Source organism: Gnatocerus cornutus, chromosome 7 (assembly GCF_029298725.1).
Source record: "Gnatocerus cornutus isolate USDA-ARS CGAHR chromosome 7, icGnaCorn1.1, whole genome shotgun sequence".
In the NCBI taxonomy this organism is placed as follows: Eukaryota; Metazoa; Arthropoda; class Insecta; order Coleoptera; family Tenebrionidae; genus Gnatocerus; species Gnatocerus cornutus.
In genome coordinates this window covers 16,621,434-16,639,625 of record NC_142239.1, presented here as the reverse complement: position 1 = coordinate 16,639,625, position 18,192 = coordinate 16,621,434, and the positions used below count along the sequence as shown (strand labels likewise).

The 18,192-nt window shown below is 42.1% G+C and overlaps 7 protein-coding genes across 9 annotated transcripts; 3 read left to right on the top strand and 4 right to left on the bottom strand.

The window, feature by feature from the left end:
• Nucleotides 1–926: 926 nt before the first annotated feature.
• Nucleotides 927–3,420, bottom strand: LOC148171735 (heat shock protein 68-like). Its single transcript, XM_088040850.1, has 3 exons — nt 2,863–3,420; nt 1,512–2,387; nt 927–1,464 (listed from the first exon to the last, which is right to left on the bottom strand). The coding sequence occupies exons 1-3, from the start codon at nt 3,356–3,358 to the stop codon at nt 965–967; spliced, it is 1,872 nt and encodes a 623-aa protein (XP_087896976.1). The 5' UTR covers nt 3,359–3,420; the 3' UTR covers nt 927–964.
• Nucleotides 3,421–3,837: 417 nt separating this feature from the next.
• Nucleotides 3,838–7,353, top strand: LOC148171734 (uncharacterized). Its single transcript, XM_088042353.1, has one exon. The coding sequence runs from the start codon at nt 3,838–3,840 to the stop codon at nt 7,351–7,353; it is 3,516 nt and encodes a 1,171-aa protein (XP_087898479.1).
• A 70-nt stretch (nt 7,354–7,423) lies between these two features.
• Dlg5 (MAGUK family member discs large 5) lies at nt 7,424–13,309 on the bottom strand. The gene is made up of 12 exons (XM_088041296.1): nt 13,221–13,309; nt 13,011–13,113; nt 12,841–12,962; nt 12,473–12,796; nt 12,230–12,420; nt 11,007–12,183; nt 10,394–10,959; nt 9,316–10,343; nt 9,066–9,267; nt 8,754–9,019; nt 8,179–8,708; nt 7,424–8,128 (listed from the first exon to the last, which is right to left on the bottom strand). The coding sequence occupies exons 2-12, from the start codon at nt 13,027–13,029 to the stop codon at nt 7,637–7,639; spliced, it is 4,917 nt and encodes a 1,638-aa protein (XP_087897422.1). The 5' UTR covers nt 13,030–13,113; nt 13,221–13,309; the 3' UTR covers nt 7,424–7,636.
• Nucleotides 13,310–13,541: 232 nt separating this feature from the next.
• Nucleotides 13,542–14,411, top strand: ND-ACP (NADH dehydrogenase (ubiquinone) acyl carrier protein). Of its 2 annotated transcripts, none has more exons than XM_088041303.1 (3): nt 13,542–13,694; nt 13,942–14,058; nt 14,132–14,411. In XM_088041303.1, exons 1-3 carry the CDS (start codon nt 13,542–13,544, stop codon nt 14,309–14,311), a joined length of 450 nt encoding a protein of 149 aa, XP_087897429.1. In that variant the 3' UTR covers nt 14,312–14,411. The 2 variants fall into 2 exon arrangements, with proteins under 2 accessions (XP_087897429.1, XP_087897430.1); XM_088041304.1 differs by lacking the exon at nt 13,942–14,058 and adding an exon at nt 13,811–13,918.
• Nucleotides 14,412–14,627: 216 nt separating this feature from the next.
• Nucleotides 14,628–15,679, bottom strand: LOC148171731 (SPRY domain-containing SOCS box protein 3). Its single transcript, XM_088041306.1, has 3 exons — nt 15,296–15,679; nt 15,021–15,249; nt 14,628–14,971 (listed from the first exon to the last, which is right to left on the bottom strand). The coding sequence occupies exons 1-3, from the start codon at nt 15,587–15,589 to the stop codon at nt 14,670–14,672; spliced, it is 825 nt and encodes a 274-aa protein (XP_087897432.1). The 5' UTR covers nt 15,590–15,679; the 3' UTR covers nt 14,628–14,669.
• On the bottom strand, nt 15,509–16,159 carry LOC148171730 (uncharacterized). Its single transcript, XM_088041305.1, has 2 exons — nt 15,640–16,159; nt 15,509–15,597 (listed from the first exon to the last, which is right to left on the bottom strand). Exons 1-2 carry the CDS (start codon nt 15,994–15,996, stop codon nt 15,592–15,594), a joined length of 363 nt encoding a protein of 120 aa, XP_087897431.1. The 5' UTR covers nt 15,997–16,159; the 3' UTR covers nt 15,509–15,591.
• A 124-nt stretch (nt 16,160–16,283) lies between these two features.
• Scp1 (Sarcoplasmic calcium-binding protein 1) lies at nt 16,284–18,097 on the top strand. 2 transcript variants are annotated; one of them, XM_088041302.1, is made up of 4 exons: nt 16,284–16,376; nt 17,154–17,320; nt 17,607–17,840; nt 17,886–18,097. In XM_088041302.1, exons 1-4 carry the CDS (start codon nt 16,325–16,327, stop codon nt 18,015–18,017), a joined length of 585 nt encoding a protein of 194 aa, XP_087897428.1. In that variant the 5' UTR covers nt 16,284–16,324; the 3' UTR covers nt 18,018–18,097. The 2 variants fall into 2 exon arrangements, with proteins under 2 accessions (XP_087897428.1, XP_087897427.1); XM_088041301.1 differs by having other exon boundaries at nt 17,595–17,840.
• The last annotated feature ends 95 nt before the right edge of the window (nt 18,098–18,192 follow it).

Here is an 18,192-nt window from a genome sequence, read left to right as displayed (position 1 = left end):
CCTAGGTGGGTGCTGGAAGCATAAAAGCACGTCGGAACTTGACTCGGTTAAGAAGTTTGAAAATCTTTGTTCGGAAGTTTCAAGGAACAGGTCCTATTTTTTGGTTTTATTCTGCTTCTAAATCGGCTAATCTGCTGCTCAGTCATTCTTTTCGGATGTCATATTTTGTCGAATTTTGACATTTTTTATCTAGTCCCAACATTAGAGAAGAAAAAAAAATGGAAATAAAAAAAATCAACAATTTTTTTTGTTCCGGCGTTTAGAATGTGTCTAAATCACTTTTTAAATTTCACCGATTTATCTATTTTTGTTAGCTACGCCTTTTGCCATATCGAAAAATATTTACTTCAAAGATCACACGAATCGCTTTCTATTAATTTAACGTATGTAGAGTAATTACGTCTTATTACATAAATTAAACATTAAATTAATTATCCGTGAAATTAGCATGAAACACTTTAACACTAACGAATTTCTCTTTGTTTCTTTTTTTTGGTTGCCTTTTTTTGGCTTTTCCAAGGAAATGAAAAGACAAAATGAAAAGAAATTAGAATCGGACTGGTGGTCAAACCGCCACACAATCAAACCAAGCGCATTTTTCTCCTCATAATAATCTTAATCTCGTCATCGACCAACTCGCTCGCGATCAACAAGTCTTTTTGTATTAGCACACAGCCGAACACTCTAAGCTAGTATTCTCGTGTGTTATCCGTTACAAACATTCAAATGGAACGTTTTTAGAATGCTGCAGGATTCGATCCTTTGCGATCCCTTCCGAACCATTACGAAAAGAAATGGTTTTGTTTGGACCTCGTGTATAGACAACACGTAACAGCACTCATATTTGCTGGTAAACGACTAATCGCGTGTCGAGGAAACTAGGTCATAGGACATTTTGTCCAGCGAACCAAATCGTACTTCCGGTGTATTTCATAAGCGCTTTATTGAGTTTTTACTACAAAATCTAATCAACTTCTTCGATGGTGGGTCCATCGTCACCACCTCTGTGGAGTTTCGTCATGATTGGACTGCAAATTTTACTCAGATCTTTCATTTTATATTCAAATTCTTCTTTCTCAGCCGTTTGATTCCTATCCAACCACGTGATGCAAGCGTCGCATTCTCCAAGGACTCTTTTTTTATCACCGGAACTGAGTTTATTTCCGCATTCATCCACCGCTTGCTTCACACTGAAGACGTAGCTTTCCAGAGCGTTCTTACTGATGATTCTTTCGCGCTGTCTTTCATCTTCTTCTTTGTATTGTTCGGCATCCGCCAACATCTTTTCGATTTCACGCTGTGACAATCGCCCTTTGTCGTTCTTTATGGTAATGTTCTTCGACTTTCCGGTGCTGACTTCTTTGGCGGAGACATTGAGGATTCCATTTGCGTCTAAATCGAAAGTCACGTCGATTTTTGGGACACCACGCGGAGCTGGGGGAATCCCAGACAAGTCAAAGGTTCCTGAAGAAGATAAGATAACCAAAAGTTGGTGTAGAGTGTAGACTCACCCAAGAGATTGTTGTCTTTAGTCATCGCTCTTTCACCCTCGAAGACTTGAATGCTAACCGCCGGTTGGTTGTCCGAGTACGTGGTGAATGTCTGCGTCTGCTTACAAGGAATTCTCGCGTTTCTTTCAACAATCTTCGACATAACACCTCCTGCTGTTTCAATCCCGAGAGACAGAGGAGTGACATCCACAAGAAGAACATCTTGGATCTTCGAACTGTTATCTCCGCTCAAAATAGCAGCCTGGACAGCGGCACCGTAGGCTACAGCTTCATCGGGATTAATACTCAAATTTAGGGACTTCCCCGAGAAGTAATTCTGCAGCAAACTCTGGATCTTCGGAATCCTCGTGGACCCCCCAACCAAAACAACATCATGAATACTACTTTTATCCATCTTAGCATCGTTGAGAGCCTTCTCCACCGGCTCCAACGTCCCTCGAAACAAATCCGAATTCAACTCTTCAAATCTCGCCCGCGAAATCTTCGTATAAAAATCAACCCCATCAAACAGAGCATCAATTTCAAGAGACGCCTCAGTGCTCGAGCTGAGAGTTCGTTTCGCGCGTTCAGCTGCAGTGCGAAGACGACGCAACGCACGCGGGTTCTTCGACAAGTCTTTCTTGTACTTCCTTTTGAACTCTTCGGCGAAGTGGTTGACGAGACGGTTATCGAAATCTTCACCGCCCAAGTGAGTATCACCGGCGGTGGCTTTCACTTCAAAGAGCGAGCCTTCGTCGATGGTCAGGATTGAGACGTCGAAGGTTCCTCCACCTAAATCGAAAATCAGAACGTTGCGTTCGCCCCGGAGATTTTTGTCCAAGCCGTAGGCGAGTGCTGCTGCTGTTGGTTCGTTGATGATTCTTAGAACGTTGATACCTGGAGAACGAAGAAAGCCTTGAACTTAGAACAATGGATCGATATTATGGAAAAATGTGCATGCTGCACGAAAGAAAGACGTTGAGCGACAATTGGATGAAGATAGATGACGTTTTCCGCATATTCGGATTGATTTTCTTTGCATTTCGCTTAAAGTCTGTTTTGTTTTTTCTAATTTCTTTAAATTTGTAACTTTAATTGAAGCGAGGCGTGTCCATAATTGACCCAATAAGCGAGTTGCCGATAAGAAATCTGATTGATTAGGAATCTGCACACTAGCTACTGTTTGGACCGAAATTCAAATTCAATTGAAATCCACGTAAACAATTTCTATTGTTTTTTTTTATCTAAGTTGGTCCGTTTTTGGTTCCGGAAATAATCGTTTCAACATAAAAACGAACCAAACAATGAGAACTTCACTATTTGCCCGATAAATCAATGCATGACGAAATGAGCATGACATAACAGTACCAACCTGCGATCATCCCAGCGTCCTTGGTCGCCTGCCTCTGCGAATCATTGAAATACGCAGGAACAGTGATCACAGCATCTTTAACTTCACTCCCCAAAAAGGCATCAGCAGTGTCCTTCATCTTCCTCAAGACCATACTGCTAATCTCCTCCGGAGCAAACCGTTTGATCTCACCTTTAAACTCCACTTGAATCTTCGGTTTTCCTCCATCATTCACAACTTTAAAAGGCCAATGCTTCATATCCTCCTGAATCTTCGAATCACCGAATTTCCGTCCAATCAGCCTCTTTGCGTCAAAAACAGTATTGTTGGGATTCATTGCGACTTGGTTTTTGGCGGCATCGCCGATGAGGCGCTCGCTGTCGGTGAACGCGACGTAGCTGGGAGTAGTGCGGTTTCCTTGGTCGTTGGCGATGATTTCCACTTTGCCTTGTTGCCAGACACCGACGCAGGAGTACGTGGTGCCGAGGTCGATGCCGATGGCCGGAGTTTTAACCATTTTTTTTTTTTAGTTTTTCACCACTTGACACTGAATGAATTTTGAATTGAGTCGCGCCTACTTCGGAGTTTTATTGAGAGAGCGATGGCAGGAGGCGAACCGGTCGGGCGTTTTCGACCGCGGAAAATTGATTTAACAAGTTCATGCAGATTGTTTTAAATAAATCGATGACCAAAATGAAGAAAAGGAAGTTTTGGATTGTTCCAAATTCTTCATTTTTTTTCAATACCAAATGTTTGTGGTAAATTCGCATGAAAAAGTGGAAGTCATCTCTCATTTTGGGAGATTATTTTTTTTAGTTAAAAAAACAGACAACTTGCTTACCTGTCTTCGACGCTTCCTTCTAGTACCTTTTGCCTTCTTACGGGTCTGCACTGTCACCGCTTTTTCACGCATTTTTGTCCATTTACGTCTCAACACTGCCGGTCATCTGATCTTCACGCCCCCTCATCGCCCCATTTCTGTCAACATGACATAAAATGCTCGATCTTTCAACTCACAAACATTGCGGAACTTCCGAGGAGGCCACAAGACTCGGCGCGGGTTGCCGTCAGTGGTTGAAAGACAACACCACTCAGAAGTATTCCGGTAACATCCTCAACAATAACTTGCACAACAAAGGAGTTTATATCATCGAAAAAAGCGGAGATCAAGCTTATTACGACGGGTACTTCTTCTGCAACAAACTAGAAGGGTACGCAAAGGTAATTTACCCAAACACGATCTTCGAAGGACTCTTTAAACAACATGTTCGGTTTGGTCCGGGGGTCTTCACCAACGCCGATAATACTCAAGATGTTGGTATTTGGGACGGCAACACGTTGCGAAGATTGCTTGTTTCTGTCGATGAGGATTGTGTGCCTCGCCTCGGACGCACTTCTTTAGGAAGAGCGAGGTTGCTGAAGTTCCGCAAACTCGTGTCTTTGAGTGTCGAAGAAACCCAAGACGAAGAAACAATTTGCAACCGACGTGTCAGACATCCAGAAAGTTTGTTCTTCCCGAAGTCCTCTTACAGCAAGAGTTTCGCCGCCTCAGACGATGGATCTCTTCCAGATTGTTGCTGCTTCCAAAAAAACTCGATTGACCATCTCTCCGTGCAACTTTATGAAGTCGAGGTCAAACTCCAGAAGCTGCAGGGGAGGAAATCTCAAATTGAGCGACAACTGAGCATTTGTAAAGACTGTTGCGCTAAAGTGGTTCAAATTTGCGATGTTAAATTCTCTGAACTATCAAAGTCGGGCAGCTTCCCTTCGTCGGAGATCGAGCTTAACACGTTCATTTATACAATTCCTGAAGAGTCTCTGGAGGAGAGCTCTCAGTCAACTCAACCGTTTGAAATAACAAATCCGAAGTTCTTGGAAACTGTTGTAGAAACGGAGGGTTTTCAAGCGTGTATTTGCAACGACATGCTCGTTGATAACATCGACACCCTTCAAGCTGAGCTCCTGGTGCTCCAACAAGAAAAGTTGTTCTACACTACCGTAAAGACCGCGGTAAAGAACCATCTGGATTCTGAATTCCGAAGACAACAAGAAACAACGGAATGGAATGAAGTGACCACAACGGACTTCTTAGCGTGGAACAATGAAGCAGTATGGATCGAGGTCCTCCAACACTGCTTCCGGCACAGATCTCTAGAAAACAACGTCAGTTTTGATGTGCAAAACCTATTAAGAAGGCGTCGAGACTCTTTTAGCACTCCTGGAGCCCACGAAACTGATTGTTTAAAATTCTTAGAGGAGTGTGCTCATGGAAATGAAAGAAACGTCTTAAGCTGTCTCAAAGAAGGAATCAATCCAGACATTTGCGATGCCAGAGGCAACACTGGTCTCATGCTAGCAAGCGCGAACGATCAAAGTTATGTCATTACGACTTTAGCGAATTGTGGGGCTAAACTCGATGTCGTCAACGACGAGGGGTTGACCCCTCTGACCATGACACTTCTTAGATACATTTCCATCAAATTCAACATTGTTGACTGGGAGGCGGCGTTTTTAAAAGACGAAGAACAGAGTTACACAGCTCCGGAGTGGCTACCGGCGGATTCTCTCCTGAATGTAATTAGTGAAACTGAAACAAAACCTCAGGTGAGTCCGCAGGAATATTTCTTTAGCACAAACTTCCCGGGGCTTCGCCGACAAGAAAAGAAGAACCAAACCGAAGATCCTGAGAAGTTGAAGAACACCAAAAGGACTGTTTCGACTCTGTTAAACTACGGGTGCGATTCGAATTTCGGGATCCCTTTGAAGCCCATTTTTCTGGCGTTATTTACAGACGATGCTGATCTCCTCCACGTCTTACTGAAGAACAACGCTGATCCTAATGCGATGATTGACACCATGACGCCTCTTCACATCATCGCGGCGATCAAACCTTCTCCAGATACGGTGAAGATGTGTGAGCTTCTTCTTATTTTTCATGCCGATCCGAATGTTAAAACTGACCAGTGGCCAGAACTAAAGAAAGGACTTTTGGGGGGCTATAATGACGATACCAACGGACAGAATCCTCTTCATCTCATATGTCTACGACAGGACTTTCCCAATGATTCGGACAACCTCTTTGGAGTCTTAGCGCAGTTGCTGGTGCTACATGGATGTAGAAACCGCGATCTCTACCTGGGTCACACTCCTCTATCTCTAGCAGTGCTTCGCGGGAACACCAGACTCGTGGAGTCGCTCTTGAAGACAAAACACGTGGATCCTCACCAGGTGCTGGGAAACAACATGGGCAACGCTCTGACGGTGTTGGTCTTGAACCGTTTTCGGGGAGTTTTACCCAAAGACCGAGTTCCTGTTGCTGAAACTTTGATGGACTGTGGTTTGAACCCTCTGGTGAGAATCGAGGAGTTCGAAAATGTCGTTGCGTTCATGGAAAATGAAACGAAGATCAAAGAAATGAAAAAGACACGCAAAGGTCATTCAAAAAAGTCGGAAAAAAAGTCACGGAAAAGTGACTCAAGAAAGTCGAAGAAAAAATCACGGAAAGGTGGGTTGAAAAAGTCATCGAAGAAGAAAAAAGTAGACCTCAACACTTACATTCTCGCACGTTCCAAAGAAGTATTGTTGAGACACCTAAAGGCTAAAGCGGTGGAGTACTCTTACATTCTCATCGCTGAAGGTTTTGTTGATCCTTTCACGGAAGTTTGGGCGAAGTTTACTACCGCCAAGGAAGCGTTCCGGTTACTGGAGTTACTCTTCCAAGAGGCGATTCTCGAGTTTGACCTCGAAGCCCTTCGCAATTATCTCGTTTTTTTACGCATTGATGAGAGTGACATTGAGAAAATTCAACACCAAATAAGTGACCACCCTGAAGAAGTTTACACTACACCACCGGAAATTGATAGAGATGACACCAAGTACCGGATATGTTTCCAGTGCTTGAAAGGACAAGGAAAAAACTTGACAAAGTGTCCCTCCTGTGAACTGGTTTACTTCTGCTCGGAGAAATGTAAGAAAAAATCGAAAAAAAGCCACCCGTGTAGTGTTGCCGGTCAAAAGGCCCAAACCCCTCGTCTGGAAGCTTTGCTCAAAATTGCTAGTAAAATGAAACACGAAAGGGCAAAAATTAAGACGATAAGACCGGTTGTGACTGAGTTCTCATCGATTTTTCATAAAGAGTCGACGATTTCTGTGGATGGTGATTTGGAACCTGTTGCTACAGTTTTCTTTCAGCCGGAATTCGATGGAGACCAGTTCATACCAAGAAAATCTAAACGAAGAAGAAGTTCGCTTATGTCGAAACAGATGGAAGCTGGCGCGTTTTCGTTACCAGAAAAGTTGGTAACAGTTGCTCAAGTACAAGCAAAGTCGAATAAAATGGTTCCTGACAGTCGGTACTATATGGAGCTGTTGTCGAAGATATTTGCAGATTTCAACCTACCATTGCTGCTGTTGCCTTATGCTTGCTACAAGGATGGACAGGTGTACTATAAATTGTCTGGGAGTAAACCGTACAGCGATGCGGAGTTTTATCAGCTCACGATTCCTAAATAAAGAACTGCTTTTTCTTGGATTTTTGTTACTATGTTCTAATTTGGGTTGGGGTTAAGAAAGAAGGCTGAAGTAAGCAACTCAATCAGAAACGGTTTTATTACTTGAAGACAAAATACAGTACTCAGAATAATCACAGAAAAAATGTTCTAATAAAATTTGAAATAAAATATAATATGTATATTAAAGTTAATAGTACGACAGCAAATTAATATTCACTAACCCATGAGTGCAGTATTAAAATAATTGCATTAATTAATAAATAACGAGATAAAAATGAAATTGCTTATCCAACCGGTACCCACTGACTTTTGCGATGTTCTGAATCAACAGCTGCTTTGACTTGTGCACAGACATGCGCGACGTTAGCCCCCGCAGCCACGACGGATGTCACCAAATGTCTGTATTCAGCTTCTAATTTGTGTCCATGCTCAAACATTTCCTTCGCTGCTTTGCCTGATAACTTATCAGAACTGTAGCGAAGAGCGTCCTTCACTTCTCGGATTTGTTTCGTACTCTTGAATTTGATAAGAAGAACAACAGGGAAGATTCCGTGGCGATGGAGGCGTTCGACGCTGCTGACCGCAATATCCAACATGCAGTGGAGGTGTGCCCGAGATACTTGTCTCACTGAAGCCACCGTGACGCATTCCCAACAGCTCCCACGGCGTCTGTATTCGATGAGGTGGCCATCGGCTAGCTCACGGTCGAGTTGGGCTTGGGAACAACGCCGCGTTTCGGTGGGGGCGCGTCCAAATTCGTCCGGGAAATCACTCACCTGCAATAATAATAATAATTCGAAAGAAAAAAAACATTTTTTTTACTTACCAATTTATTTACAACACACTCGGCCAGGGGACCTAAAACCAAAACTGGTCTAAACTCCGGGAACGATAATCTCTCGACTCTTTGATAGGCCGGCGGTGGTGCTGGTTCTTCATGCAAAGAACCTCCATCAGAATACCACCCAGGGCCCGCTAAGTTACAGAAGCTCGCCAACTCTTTTGAATGTCTCTGATGCTTCTTTCTGCGAAAGAAACTGCGACGTGCTGTTGACGATCCTACAGAAGACACAGAGCGAGTCGTTTGATCTGGATCGGCGCCTCGTTTCAATAAGAGTTCTTCTTCCACTTTGTATTTACTCGGTATAATACCGCACTGTTGACGGCGTCCTTCGCCGTCAAGACGCCATGCGCGCCATTGGCCCGGGATTCCATTGAACATCGTGTTGTCGACATACAAAACATCGTCTTTGGAAAACGACAGTTGAGGGGGCTCCGTTAGTTCGTTTCCGGACCGGTCGAACCCGCAGCGGACGTACAGACTGTCGCCTGGCTTATCCTTAATCGCATTATACCCTGAAAAACGAGTCAGTGATTGGAGATTCAGAAGAGGCGACTTACGATCCATTCGGTAGTGTGCCAACACGGTGACCTTCTCCGCCGACTTGGCCAACTCATAGGCGGCTTCCTCGGCCGTGGCATTGCGCAAATCGCTTCCATTGTATTCCAGGATCTGATCAGCGGTTCGCATACCGGCGCGATAAGCCAATGAATCCGGTTGAACCGAGTGGATGAAAATACCAGAAGCGTTACCACCCACCAAGGAAATGCCCAAATTGGAAGTCTTCATTGTTTCGATGTAGAGATATCGCGGCTCCTCGTCGTTCCTAGAAAATCACTTCAATATTCGGTCTAAATTAATGATTGGGGTACCTTGAATTGCTGCTCTGTCGTTGTAGCATGGAAGATTGGTCTGTTCGCAACAAGGAGTTGGGGGAGGGTAAGTTGGTGAGACCAATTGGATGAGATTTTCGGATTTCCTTCGGGGAGTTACACGGAGTGGCCTCTCCGTCGCCTTCGTCGCCGTTTGAGCTCGAGCCCGAGCAGGACCCCGATCCCTCTAATTCGTTGTATTCTGTTAAAATTATCATGTTTTAGTGATAATTTTAGGGAGTTTACTTACTATCAGGGCTGTACTGCACCAGCATCGTAATGGAATTCCCACACTGCCTCAAAACATTCGCCGCTAAATTATAAGTAGCATTACGCATGTTGATTCCGCAAACTTCCAACAATTGATCTCCGATCTGTAGCCCCACTCTGCTGGCTAAACTGTTATCATTAACCGTCGATACGAAGATTCCTCCACTATCAGGACAATTTATTTGTATTCCCAACGGTTCGTTGGATTTGTCAATATGAACTCTTCTCAGTTCTCCAGGTAAAGGTTTGTGTTGACCACCGACCCACGAGCAACACTCTTTCCCACTATTACCAGGCTCTCCAGGACTTAAAACTTCAACGTGAAAAATCGGCATGGGGCTGCCTCTTTCAGAGCTGCGTTCAATACTGCCGGTACTAACTTTTGATGTAACGCTCGGGTTTGATGGTACTCTAAACCTTTGATTTTCTCTCTTCCTAGGAAAAGTACCTCCTTCTAAAATGTCGATGTCTCGGTAAGTTGCTTGCATAGGAGAGCACGTCATGGGGTTATCAACTTTTCTGGTTACTCCATCCACGGATGGACTGTGTGTATGATGGAAAGAAGATGGTTCAAAACTGAAGATTTCTCTATTGTGGTCATGAGGATGAGGATGGAACGGGTAGTGAATACGGGGCGCAACCCACAACTGACTGTGGACACGATTATGAGGTGAATTTATCGTGTTGGTTGCTTGGGGCGTTTCACTGTGACCCCCTAAGACAGGGTCTCTGTCGTTGTCGAAAATATATTTCCCGTGCTCCAATTTGTTCTTCTTGAGGCACTGATGGAGATCTTTATCTCCGAAACGATGGACAGGGTAATCGAGACTGTTGTCCGAGTTCATGTTGACGCTAAAGCGATTCGGATGCGATGAGCGGAATTTGTCAAATGGATCCGACATGTTGTTGAAATGAGAGCCGTCGCCGTCCACGCTCTTGTAAACCGAATGGCGGTTAGTTGGTATGGGGCCCACGGGCGACAAGTGGAGGGGCACAGGAGTGGAGTTCCTAAAAAAAAATGTTATCCAAGGATCTTGGAGGATTTAAGCAAGACCTACCGATAATACTCCATCCCTTCTTTCAACAAGCTCAATGGGGGTCTCCCCTTCTTCCTGGTTACCACGGTGCTCCCGATAATCGGTTGCAACAAGGCCGTGGCTCTTGCTTTCGGCCACGTCCCTCCATTCTTCTCTTGTTCTTTACTCGAACCCTTCTTCGTTCGTTTCGTTGTATTAATACCAGTACCATTATAACTATCCAAGACTAAATCTAACTCAGCTATAGCTTGCTCAGGATCAGTCACCTCCAACGGACTTGGGGAGCTATTTCGATGTATCTTCTTCTTTTCACTATCTTTGTTGTGGCGTCGTCCGCGCATCAAATCAATTTTTTCTTTCAGCCACGCTCCGCTATTATTTTTCTCGTGTTGTGCCAAATAATCGTGTTCGTCAGTTTGAGAGCTGCGATTCTCCCGTTTGTGACGGAGGACGGGGGTGAAGACGTTGGGGCACTCGGGGTGACTGATTTTCAACGCAGTGACTGTGATAACGTCGACGGAGTCGTCGTTGAGAACACGCATAGCCTCGTGGATGCTCTCCACTTCGTCCATGGATTTCTCGTTTATCTGAAAGAAATTGATAGAAATAAAAAACTTAAAAAATGGATGATTACCCGAAGAACACGGTCGCCCACAGACAGACTCTTATCCTTGGCGGCTAAACTACCCTCGCTGATTCTACTGATGTACACCCCTGTGTTAAGGGTAAGACCGTGACACCCGGGAACTAATCTCGCTGTGTGTACCCATTTAGTCACTTGTGATGGTACGTTTAGTGGGGCGGTGGTTTCTCTTCGAACTCTTCTGCTAACTACAATTCTAGCGAGTGGAAGACTGGCTCTAATAGCCTCGAGTACCATTCTTCGAGACACGGCGTTGCAATCAACATTGTTGACTCTCGAGATACGATCATTCGGTTTTAGTTTACCATCTCCAACAGAACCTTCAACTACCGTAGAGACGTACACCGCTCCATCCCCCGGGAAGTGTGGATCATCGATTCCTCCAACCAACTCCAACCCCAAGTCTCCAACAACGTCACAAGTTAATTCAACTTCGATCAATCGTTCCGTAATATCGCTGCTATTATTCAAGTAGTCTTCATCGTGGTTAACCACTTGCAGTTCCAACATCTCTTTCAGCGCCTTCACTTCTTTAAGCAATTCATTTCGTTGTTTTTTCACAGCATCGGACTCCCGGAGGGACTCCGCTAACTCCGAGACGGCTCGATCCCGTTCCTTCCTCATGTTATCACAAAGAGTTCGAATACTTTCGCGTTCTTGAACGATTTTATCGCGTTCTGAAAACGCCCAGTCTCTGCGTCCTTTCGAAACTTCCGCTTCTTGGATCGCTTCGGAAAGCTCAGTTTGAGCTTTATCCAGACTTTTTCGCAACGACTCCAGTTCTTGGTTCGCTTGGTCTAAATTATCTAATCTCTGTCTTTGTCCCATGGACCTCACGTCCGATTGTAACGCATCTTTCCTTCCGATATTCTCGCAGGGTCCTCCCAAACTGTCCAAATGCCGCGACCTCGTCTGTTCCCTCCTTCTACTATCTTCAGTCGACGCCCCCAACTCCCCGAACTTCTCCCGCAAATCGGCACACTCTTTTAGCGCTTTATCCCGTTCGTAGAGAGCGCTCGCAATTTCGCGCCGCAGAGATTCCAACTGATAGCCGATCGCGCGTTTTTCACCAGCGAGTTCTTGGTTATCGGCGTCCAACATTTTGCCTTTTTTCAGTGCCTGAGCCAAGTCGTCACTTAATTTCTCCATTTCTTTATGAACTTGATCCCTGCAAAAACAGTAAAGACGAGAAGTGGGTTAAATTTCTTGCTTACCGTTCACTCATAACCAGCGTGTACTCAGCGAGAGTGGCGTTTCTATCGTCAGTCAAGCGCTTAACGTCTTTATTAGCTTTGATTTTAATTGCCACGATCTGTTTCTCCGCTTCTTCGTATTGTTGTTGGACTTTCTGGTGGCTTTTGAACATTTTCAAGACTTGTTGCTTCAAGTTGGCGATCTCTCTTTGCTGTTAAAAGGAATTCAATTGTAAAGAAGACGGATTATGATGAAATACTCACAGCAATGCCTCTTTCCTGTCCCATTAGCTCACACTGTTTAACCAAACGTGTGTTTTCATCCTTTGCCAGCTCCAATTGGGACAAGGCTTGGGAGTGAGACAGATACAGTTGCTCTGCATTACCATTTTCAGCAGATAAGAGCACATCTTGTTGTTGTCTGTGAACATCATTCAACTCCTTTCTGAGTCTTTGATTTTCTTGTTCTAATCTCTGTTTGTCGTTCAACAGTTCAGTATATTTAGTTCTTAGAGAAGCTGAGTCTTGAGAGGAAACTTCCAGTTGATTCATGGCTGCTCTATGTTGCTCCCGGTAATAATCCAAATCCTAGGAACTCTGTTAGATGGTGGTCAAAAATTGGGGATACTTACATTAAGAACGTGATCACAACGTCTCCTTGAGGTGCTCAAATCATTGCTGGTTTTATCATACTGTTGTTTCAAAGCGTCGTAATCTCTGGATGCGTTTGGAGTATAATTTCGTGGTAGAGTTCCTAAGTAAAGATTAACAGATTATTGGGATAAGAGTTTGCGATTATTACCATCATTGTTTGAAGCCATTGCTATTGATATCTATTCACTTCATAGCACTGATGGGAGTTGAACTCTTAGAAAGTTTTATAGAGTCCTCGTTAAGGATTTCACCTGGAATTTAATTAAGCAAACATTTCAACTACTTAGCATTGTTTAGACTGTTCTTTAGTAGTTTAAACTGTGTCACTCTACTGTAGAATTAATGGCATATAACATACCTACAATAGATAAATATAGACACTAATCACAGCCTAAGAAACTGAACAATTACGAGCTGCGTTGTTTCACTTTACGTCGAGCTTCGTCTAAAAACTTAAAAACACTAAACAATTACTGTTTAAAGGAATTAAAATATCGAAACACAACAACGAAAACATCACGAAAAATGGAAACTTGCCATTATTTTGCGCGTTTGACAGAATGACAGGAATTTGACAGCCTCAGGCGACTTTGACATCTTTGACATTTATCCGTCACCTGTCATTTCGTTTAGTGTCCGATCGACTTCAGCGTGGTGTTTTTATGCAATAATTATAGAAATGTCCGGTTTACTGAAGAATTTCCGAGGGCTCGCAAGGCAGTCGTGCTACTTGCGAAATTTCACCACAAAGCCGCCAAGGCTCATATCAGTGTGTCTACAGACCCAAGAATCGCATTTTAGGAACACGAATATTTTGGCCGCTACAAATCAGGTGAATATTGATTGAATAAATATGACTTTGTATTGCTTTAATAAGAAAATTTATTCTATTTCTGTTTTACAACGTCAGTTCAAATGATTACATAATTCATAACCTCACTTTACTAGCATCGGTTCTACTCCCCTGAACTTATTCGAATTAAACCCACAGAGGAAGAGATAAAACAGAGAGTTTTGAAAGTTTGCGCGTCTTACGATAAGGTCACAGCTGATAAGGTACAACGTTTTTTTCATTTCAGAGACTGGTTTTGCCACAGGAGCGATGTTACAGTGCCAAGCCACCATTGACACTAAAGCTTATTGGCGAACGTGTCCTCTTGGTACTAAAATTGTACGATAAAGTTAATCCTGACAAGGTACGGTAATATTTGCATATTGTGGCACAGTCTCTGAGGGGTAACTGAAGTTTTTATGTGTCTTTTATTTTAGCTTTCATTAGATTCACATTTTATTAATGATCTGGGATTAGATTCTTTGGATCATGTTGAAGTGATCATGGCTATGGAAGATGAATTTGGGTTTGAAATACCTGATGGAGATGCAGAGAAACTTCTAAAACCTGCAGATATCGTCAGATATGTGGCGGATAGAGAAGATATTTATGATTAATTTTTACAAACCTTGTAGTTAAGATTTATATTTTTTTTTCATTGTAACGAAATGAAAAGTGTAATTTTGTTCTGTTAATAAACTTCCCTGTAACGCGTTATTATAGCCCCTAATAATATAAAGTTTTGGGTTTTTGGGACTCATCAGTCACAGAGTTGACTGCTTTGAAAACTCGTTTTTTTATTTTGAGTCGTTTTAATGGACAACAAGATTTTGTTACCATCTCTAGCTTGCGCCAAATTATAAAATTCTAATCCAAAAATGAAAACTTTTTGACGTTTTTACTGTTGGAATAAATCAAAAATTTTTAAGACAATTAAAACGTACAAAATTCTTTTATTTTTCAATACTCTTTCAACTAAGACTCTGATATTCTTCGTCGCTTCAACAGCTTATAGCTCTCTTTTCCTTTCCTTTTGACATCGTCACACGATTCTTTCGGGAGCAACCAAAAAAAATTTTCTTCATAAATCCTTCGCAGCCCAGGAATTGTTTTAAACTGATCATATAACTTCGGATTTTTAACAATACATTGGATACAAATCAACTGAAGAGACGACTCAACAGACACGGCGTAAGTCATTTTCATTGCAGACTGCGCTGCTGTTGAACACACCATTGGATAAAGTTCGCAGGTTTTCAGTCCTTGAAACGCAACTCCTGAAGAACAACCATTGAAATTAATAAGAAGTGTTTGAATTTTATATACCTAGTGGTTTTCTGTTTAGGTAAAATTCTAGAGTTCCGGAACACATGTCTAAATGGACACCAATCAAACTCCCTAAACCAAATTTTGATCCATAATGTGCCATCGCATTGTCGTGTTGTACAGTTCCGTTGTAGGAGTACCCCCACGAGTTTTTATCACATCCTAACAAACTGGAGAATCTATACTTGTAGTCTGTTAAATCAAGTTCCGAAGTTCCCACTCCTACCATCTAAAAAAAGGGTAATAAATCCAAGATTTTTCTAAAATTTACTCACAATCTCAGTTCCGTATAACTTCGACAACATTTTCATCTCCCAAAAGTGGTGAAGATTCTTTTTAAAGGGTGCGCTCCCTCGTAAAGCCGCAGTCCCTGAACTGTACACGGGGTGGAATATAATCTCACTATTATTTCGTAGTAACAGCGCACATGTATCTTCGTGTTTCTCCCAAAACCAATTATAAACACCAGTCTCGGCACAATTGCATTGCAGTTTTCCCTCAATTAAATTATTCACGCATTTTTCCGTACAATAAGGGTTAAGATACGGCTGCGTCTGATTATTTTCCATCGCTAAAACTTCGACACAATCCAGCGGAGACCTCAACTTTTATAACTCACCTTCATGTCAGATCTCACGCGAAACTGATCGTTTCGTCGTGCGCTCCTCTTATTGATACCGATTTTGATTATTGTTAACTTTGACTTGTGATTGGTAAAGTATAAATATTCAAAGTCCAAATCTGCGTGGATCGCAAGTCGACGCATCAAAATTTCACCGAGAGATGAGTTTTCGTTTTTATTTTTACGTTGGACACGTAGAACGCGATTTGAAATAGGAAAATGGGGATATGAATAAAACGGAAATATTCCCATGACGTGTTTTGCATTTCTTATCTTTTCTGGGCTGGGGGTCATTACACTATTGTTTTCATACCGTTTCTCGTAAATAAAGTGTTTATACTTTAGTCTGTTCATTGTTTTTTTTTATTAATTTTCTGCTACAGAAATTTATATTTTAAGTTTTTTTTTAAACTTCGAGTCATGCCAATTCGCTTTGCATCACACGTCATATGAGTTTACCACCACAAAGCTCAGGCGCGAAATTTGAAATTTAAATTTACCACGAATTTATTATTGAAGATTTTGTAGAAAAACGCCCGGTATGTTGCTCGGTTCTATGCGGTAATTTTCGAGTTGACGTAAAAGCCATATTATTATCAAAAATAGACACCGGGCGGTTCGTTCGTTCATTTCAGTACAAATACATTTCTAAAGTAGTGTAGTGTGTTAGCTAAGAACTGTGATGGCTTACACTTGGGATAACAGAGTCAGTTTTGTCGTCAAGTATTTATACGGTGAGCTGAAGTCCTTTTAAAAGTACTTAAATGAACTTCGATCTACTTGTCCCTTGAATAAAAATAAAATAAGAGTATCGGAAATCATTAGTTCTTCACACTAAAAGTGGTACACTATTAATAAAACATTACTAACTGGACTTATTATTTTTATTCGGTTACTCAGCAGTTTGTTTAAGCTAAAAAACGCGAATAGAAGTATTGTAATTTATTAGTTTAATTTAGAACGAAATTAATGGGAAGGTGTCGACGGCCAGTTACCTAATAAAATATTAATTCCGGCTCTAAAAGTCAACGCACTCACCTAGGACAATAACAAATTAAGAAGGTTGATTATTTTCAGCCTCATTGGTTGAGAAGCCTCTGCCCGAAACAAAATATTAACGGAGCTAAAAACCTTGTAGTATTACAAAAATAGATGAACAAGATAAACTGCGGTAAAATGTTGTTAGAAAACAAAAATATTAAGACAGGAACGAAAAAAAAGACGATTAATGGATTTTAAATTGGGAGTGGATAAATTGCCAATTTTTTACTTCTTGAACTATAAAAACGCAGCGGTGGCTAATCCGCTTGATTTTTGTAACTAATCAATTATGCAGTGTTTCCGGAGGAATTTAACAATCATTTAAAATGTTCGGGTTTGAAATTTTTGGGAGCCGTCAAATTAACATAGTACTTTATAGACCAAGTACGCAAAATGGTAGATGACAGGGAATATCAAACTTTACGCTACTAGTCCGCGAAAGTGAGATTTTCAGAACTTGACATTTCCAGACACTGACAACAACGGCTATTTGGACGAGCGCGATTTCGCCTGCCTCGCCCTAAGAGCCACCATAATCGAAGGAAAAGGAGAGTTCAGCCACTCGCGCCTTCAAGAATACCAACACATAATGTTGGGCTTATGGGAAGAAATAGCCGAACTGGCCGATTTCAATAAGGTTTGACCTTTAGGTAGCAGCAGCTTCTTTCTCCGCTAAAACCGCTTTGTTTTAAGCACTGATTTTCACCAACACACGCATATTAATGCCGATGTAGGTATACAGGGCGTTTGGTTTATACTGCCAGTTTTTAACCCGCGGCAGTGTAAAATTCAAACTCCTCCAGTAGATACTAGAATCTCTGGCTTCGTATTTAGATTAGATAGAATTCTGTGGTTTAGATCCGGGGCAAAACACACAATAATACAAACTCGTTATCCTGTTTCTCACACAGGAGCTCTTACAGGATGGGAAAATCACCACCGATGAGTTTAAACAAGCGGTGCAGCAATGCTGCGTGGGGCGACGGTACGAAGATTTCCCTCAAGCGATGAAGATGTTCATCGACTCGAATTTCAAGATGGTCGATCTTAATGATGATGGAGTCATAGGTGCGGATGAGTATCGATTTAACTGTGTTACCAAATTCGCGATAGACGATATCGAAGTCGTTGATGAGGCCTTCAATAATCTCTTGAGTGTACGTATCGATTGACCTGTGTCTGTCACTTTGTTTGATTTATAGGATGATGATCGACGAAGAGGAGGGTTGACACTGTCACGTTACCAAGAACTCTACGCTCAATTCCTTGGAGATCCTGATGATAACTGCCCGGCGGTTTATCTCTTTGGTCCATTGTCGGAATTTTCGATCTGAGGGGAAGAGTCTGAATTGTGTTGTTGTTTATCTCAATTTTGTTGCATTTTTTAAATTGAATATATCAGTTTTTACAGAAAGGGCGTAATGACCGACAGTTGCTGTAAAATACATTTAATTAGTTTTAATTTACACTTTACGTAAAGCAGAGAAAATACAAATTTACATGGTGGAA

Bases quoted from the DNA above. Each gene is read 5' to 3' on its own strand.
- LOC148171735 (XM_088040850.1), bottom strand. From the start codon at position 3,358: ATGGTTAAAACTCCGGCCATCGGCATCGACCTCGGCACCACGTACTCC. The intron at 2,388-2,862 runs GTTGGTACTGTT...TTCGTTCTCCAG, and splicing joins GGACGCTGGGATGATCGCAG to GTATCAACGTTCTAAGAATC. The intron at 1,465-1,511 runs GTGAGTCTACAC...TATCTTCTTCAG, and splicing joins TAAAGACAACAATCTCTTGG to GAACCTTTGACTTGTCTGGG.
- LOC148171734 (XM_088042353.1), top strand. From the start codon at position 3,838: ATGCTCGATCTTTCAACTCACAAACATTGCGGAACTTCCGAGGAGGCC.
- Dlg5 (XM_088041296.1), bottom strand. The intron at 8,709-8,753 runs GTAAGTCGCCTC...CTCGTTTTTCAG, and splicing joins GGCACACTACCGAATGGATC to GGTATAATGCGATTAAGGAT. The intron at 8,129-8,178 runs GTAAGTAAAAAA...TTATTATTGCAG, and splicing joins AGTGTGTTGTAAATAAATTG to GTGAGTGATTTCCCGGACGA.
- ND-ACP (XM_088041303.1), top strand. From the start codon at position 13,542: ATGTCCGGTTTACTGAAGAATTTCCGAGGGCTCGCAAGGCAGTCGTGC. The intron at 13,695-13,941 runs GTGAATATTGAT...TTTTCATTTCAG, and splicing joins TTTTGGCCGCTACAAATCAG to AGACTGGTTTTGCCACAGGA. The intron at 14,059-14,131 runs GTACGGTAATAT...CTTTTATTTTAG, and splicing joins ATAAAGTTAATCCTGACAAG to CTTTCATTAGATTCACATTT.
- LOC148171731 (XM_088041306.1), bottom strand. From the start codon at position 15,589: ATGGAAAATAATCAGACGCAGCCGTATCTTAACCCTTATTGTACGGAA. The intron at 15,250-15,295 runs GTGAGTAAATTT...CCCTTTTTTTAG, and splicing joins AGTTATACGGAACTGAGATT to ATGGTAGGAGTGGGAACTTC. The intron at 14,972-15,020 runs GTATATAAAATT...GTTGTTCTTCAG, and splicing joins CCTAAACAGAAAACCACTAG to GAGTTGCGTTTCAAGGACTG.
- LOC148171730 (XM_088041305.1), bottom strand. From the start codon at position 15,996: ATGAACAGACTAAAGTATAAACACTTTATTTACGAGAAACGGTATGAA.
- Scp1 (XM_088041301.1), top strand. From the start codon at position 16,325: ATGGCTTACACTTGGGATAACAGAGTCAGTTTTGTCGTCAAGTATTTA. The intron at 17,321-17,594 runs GTTTGACCTTTA...TTTCTCACACAG, and splicing joins AACTGGCCGATTTCAATAAG to GAGCTCTTACAGGATGGGAA. The intron at 17,841-17,885 runs GTACGTATCGAT...TTTGATTTATAG, and splicing joins CCTTCAATAATCTCTTGAGT to GATGATGATCGACGAAGAGG.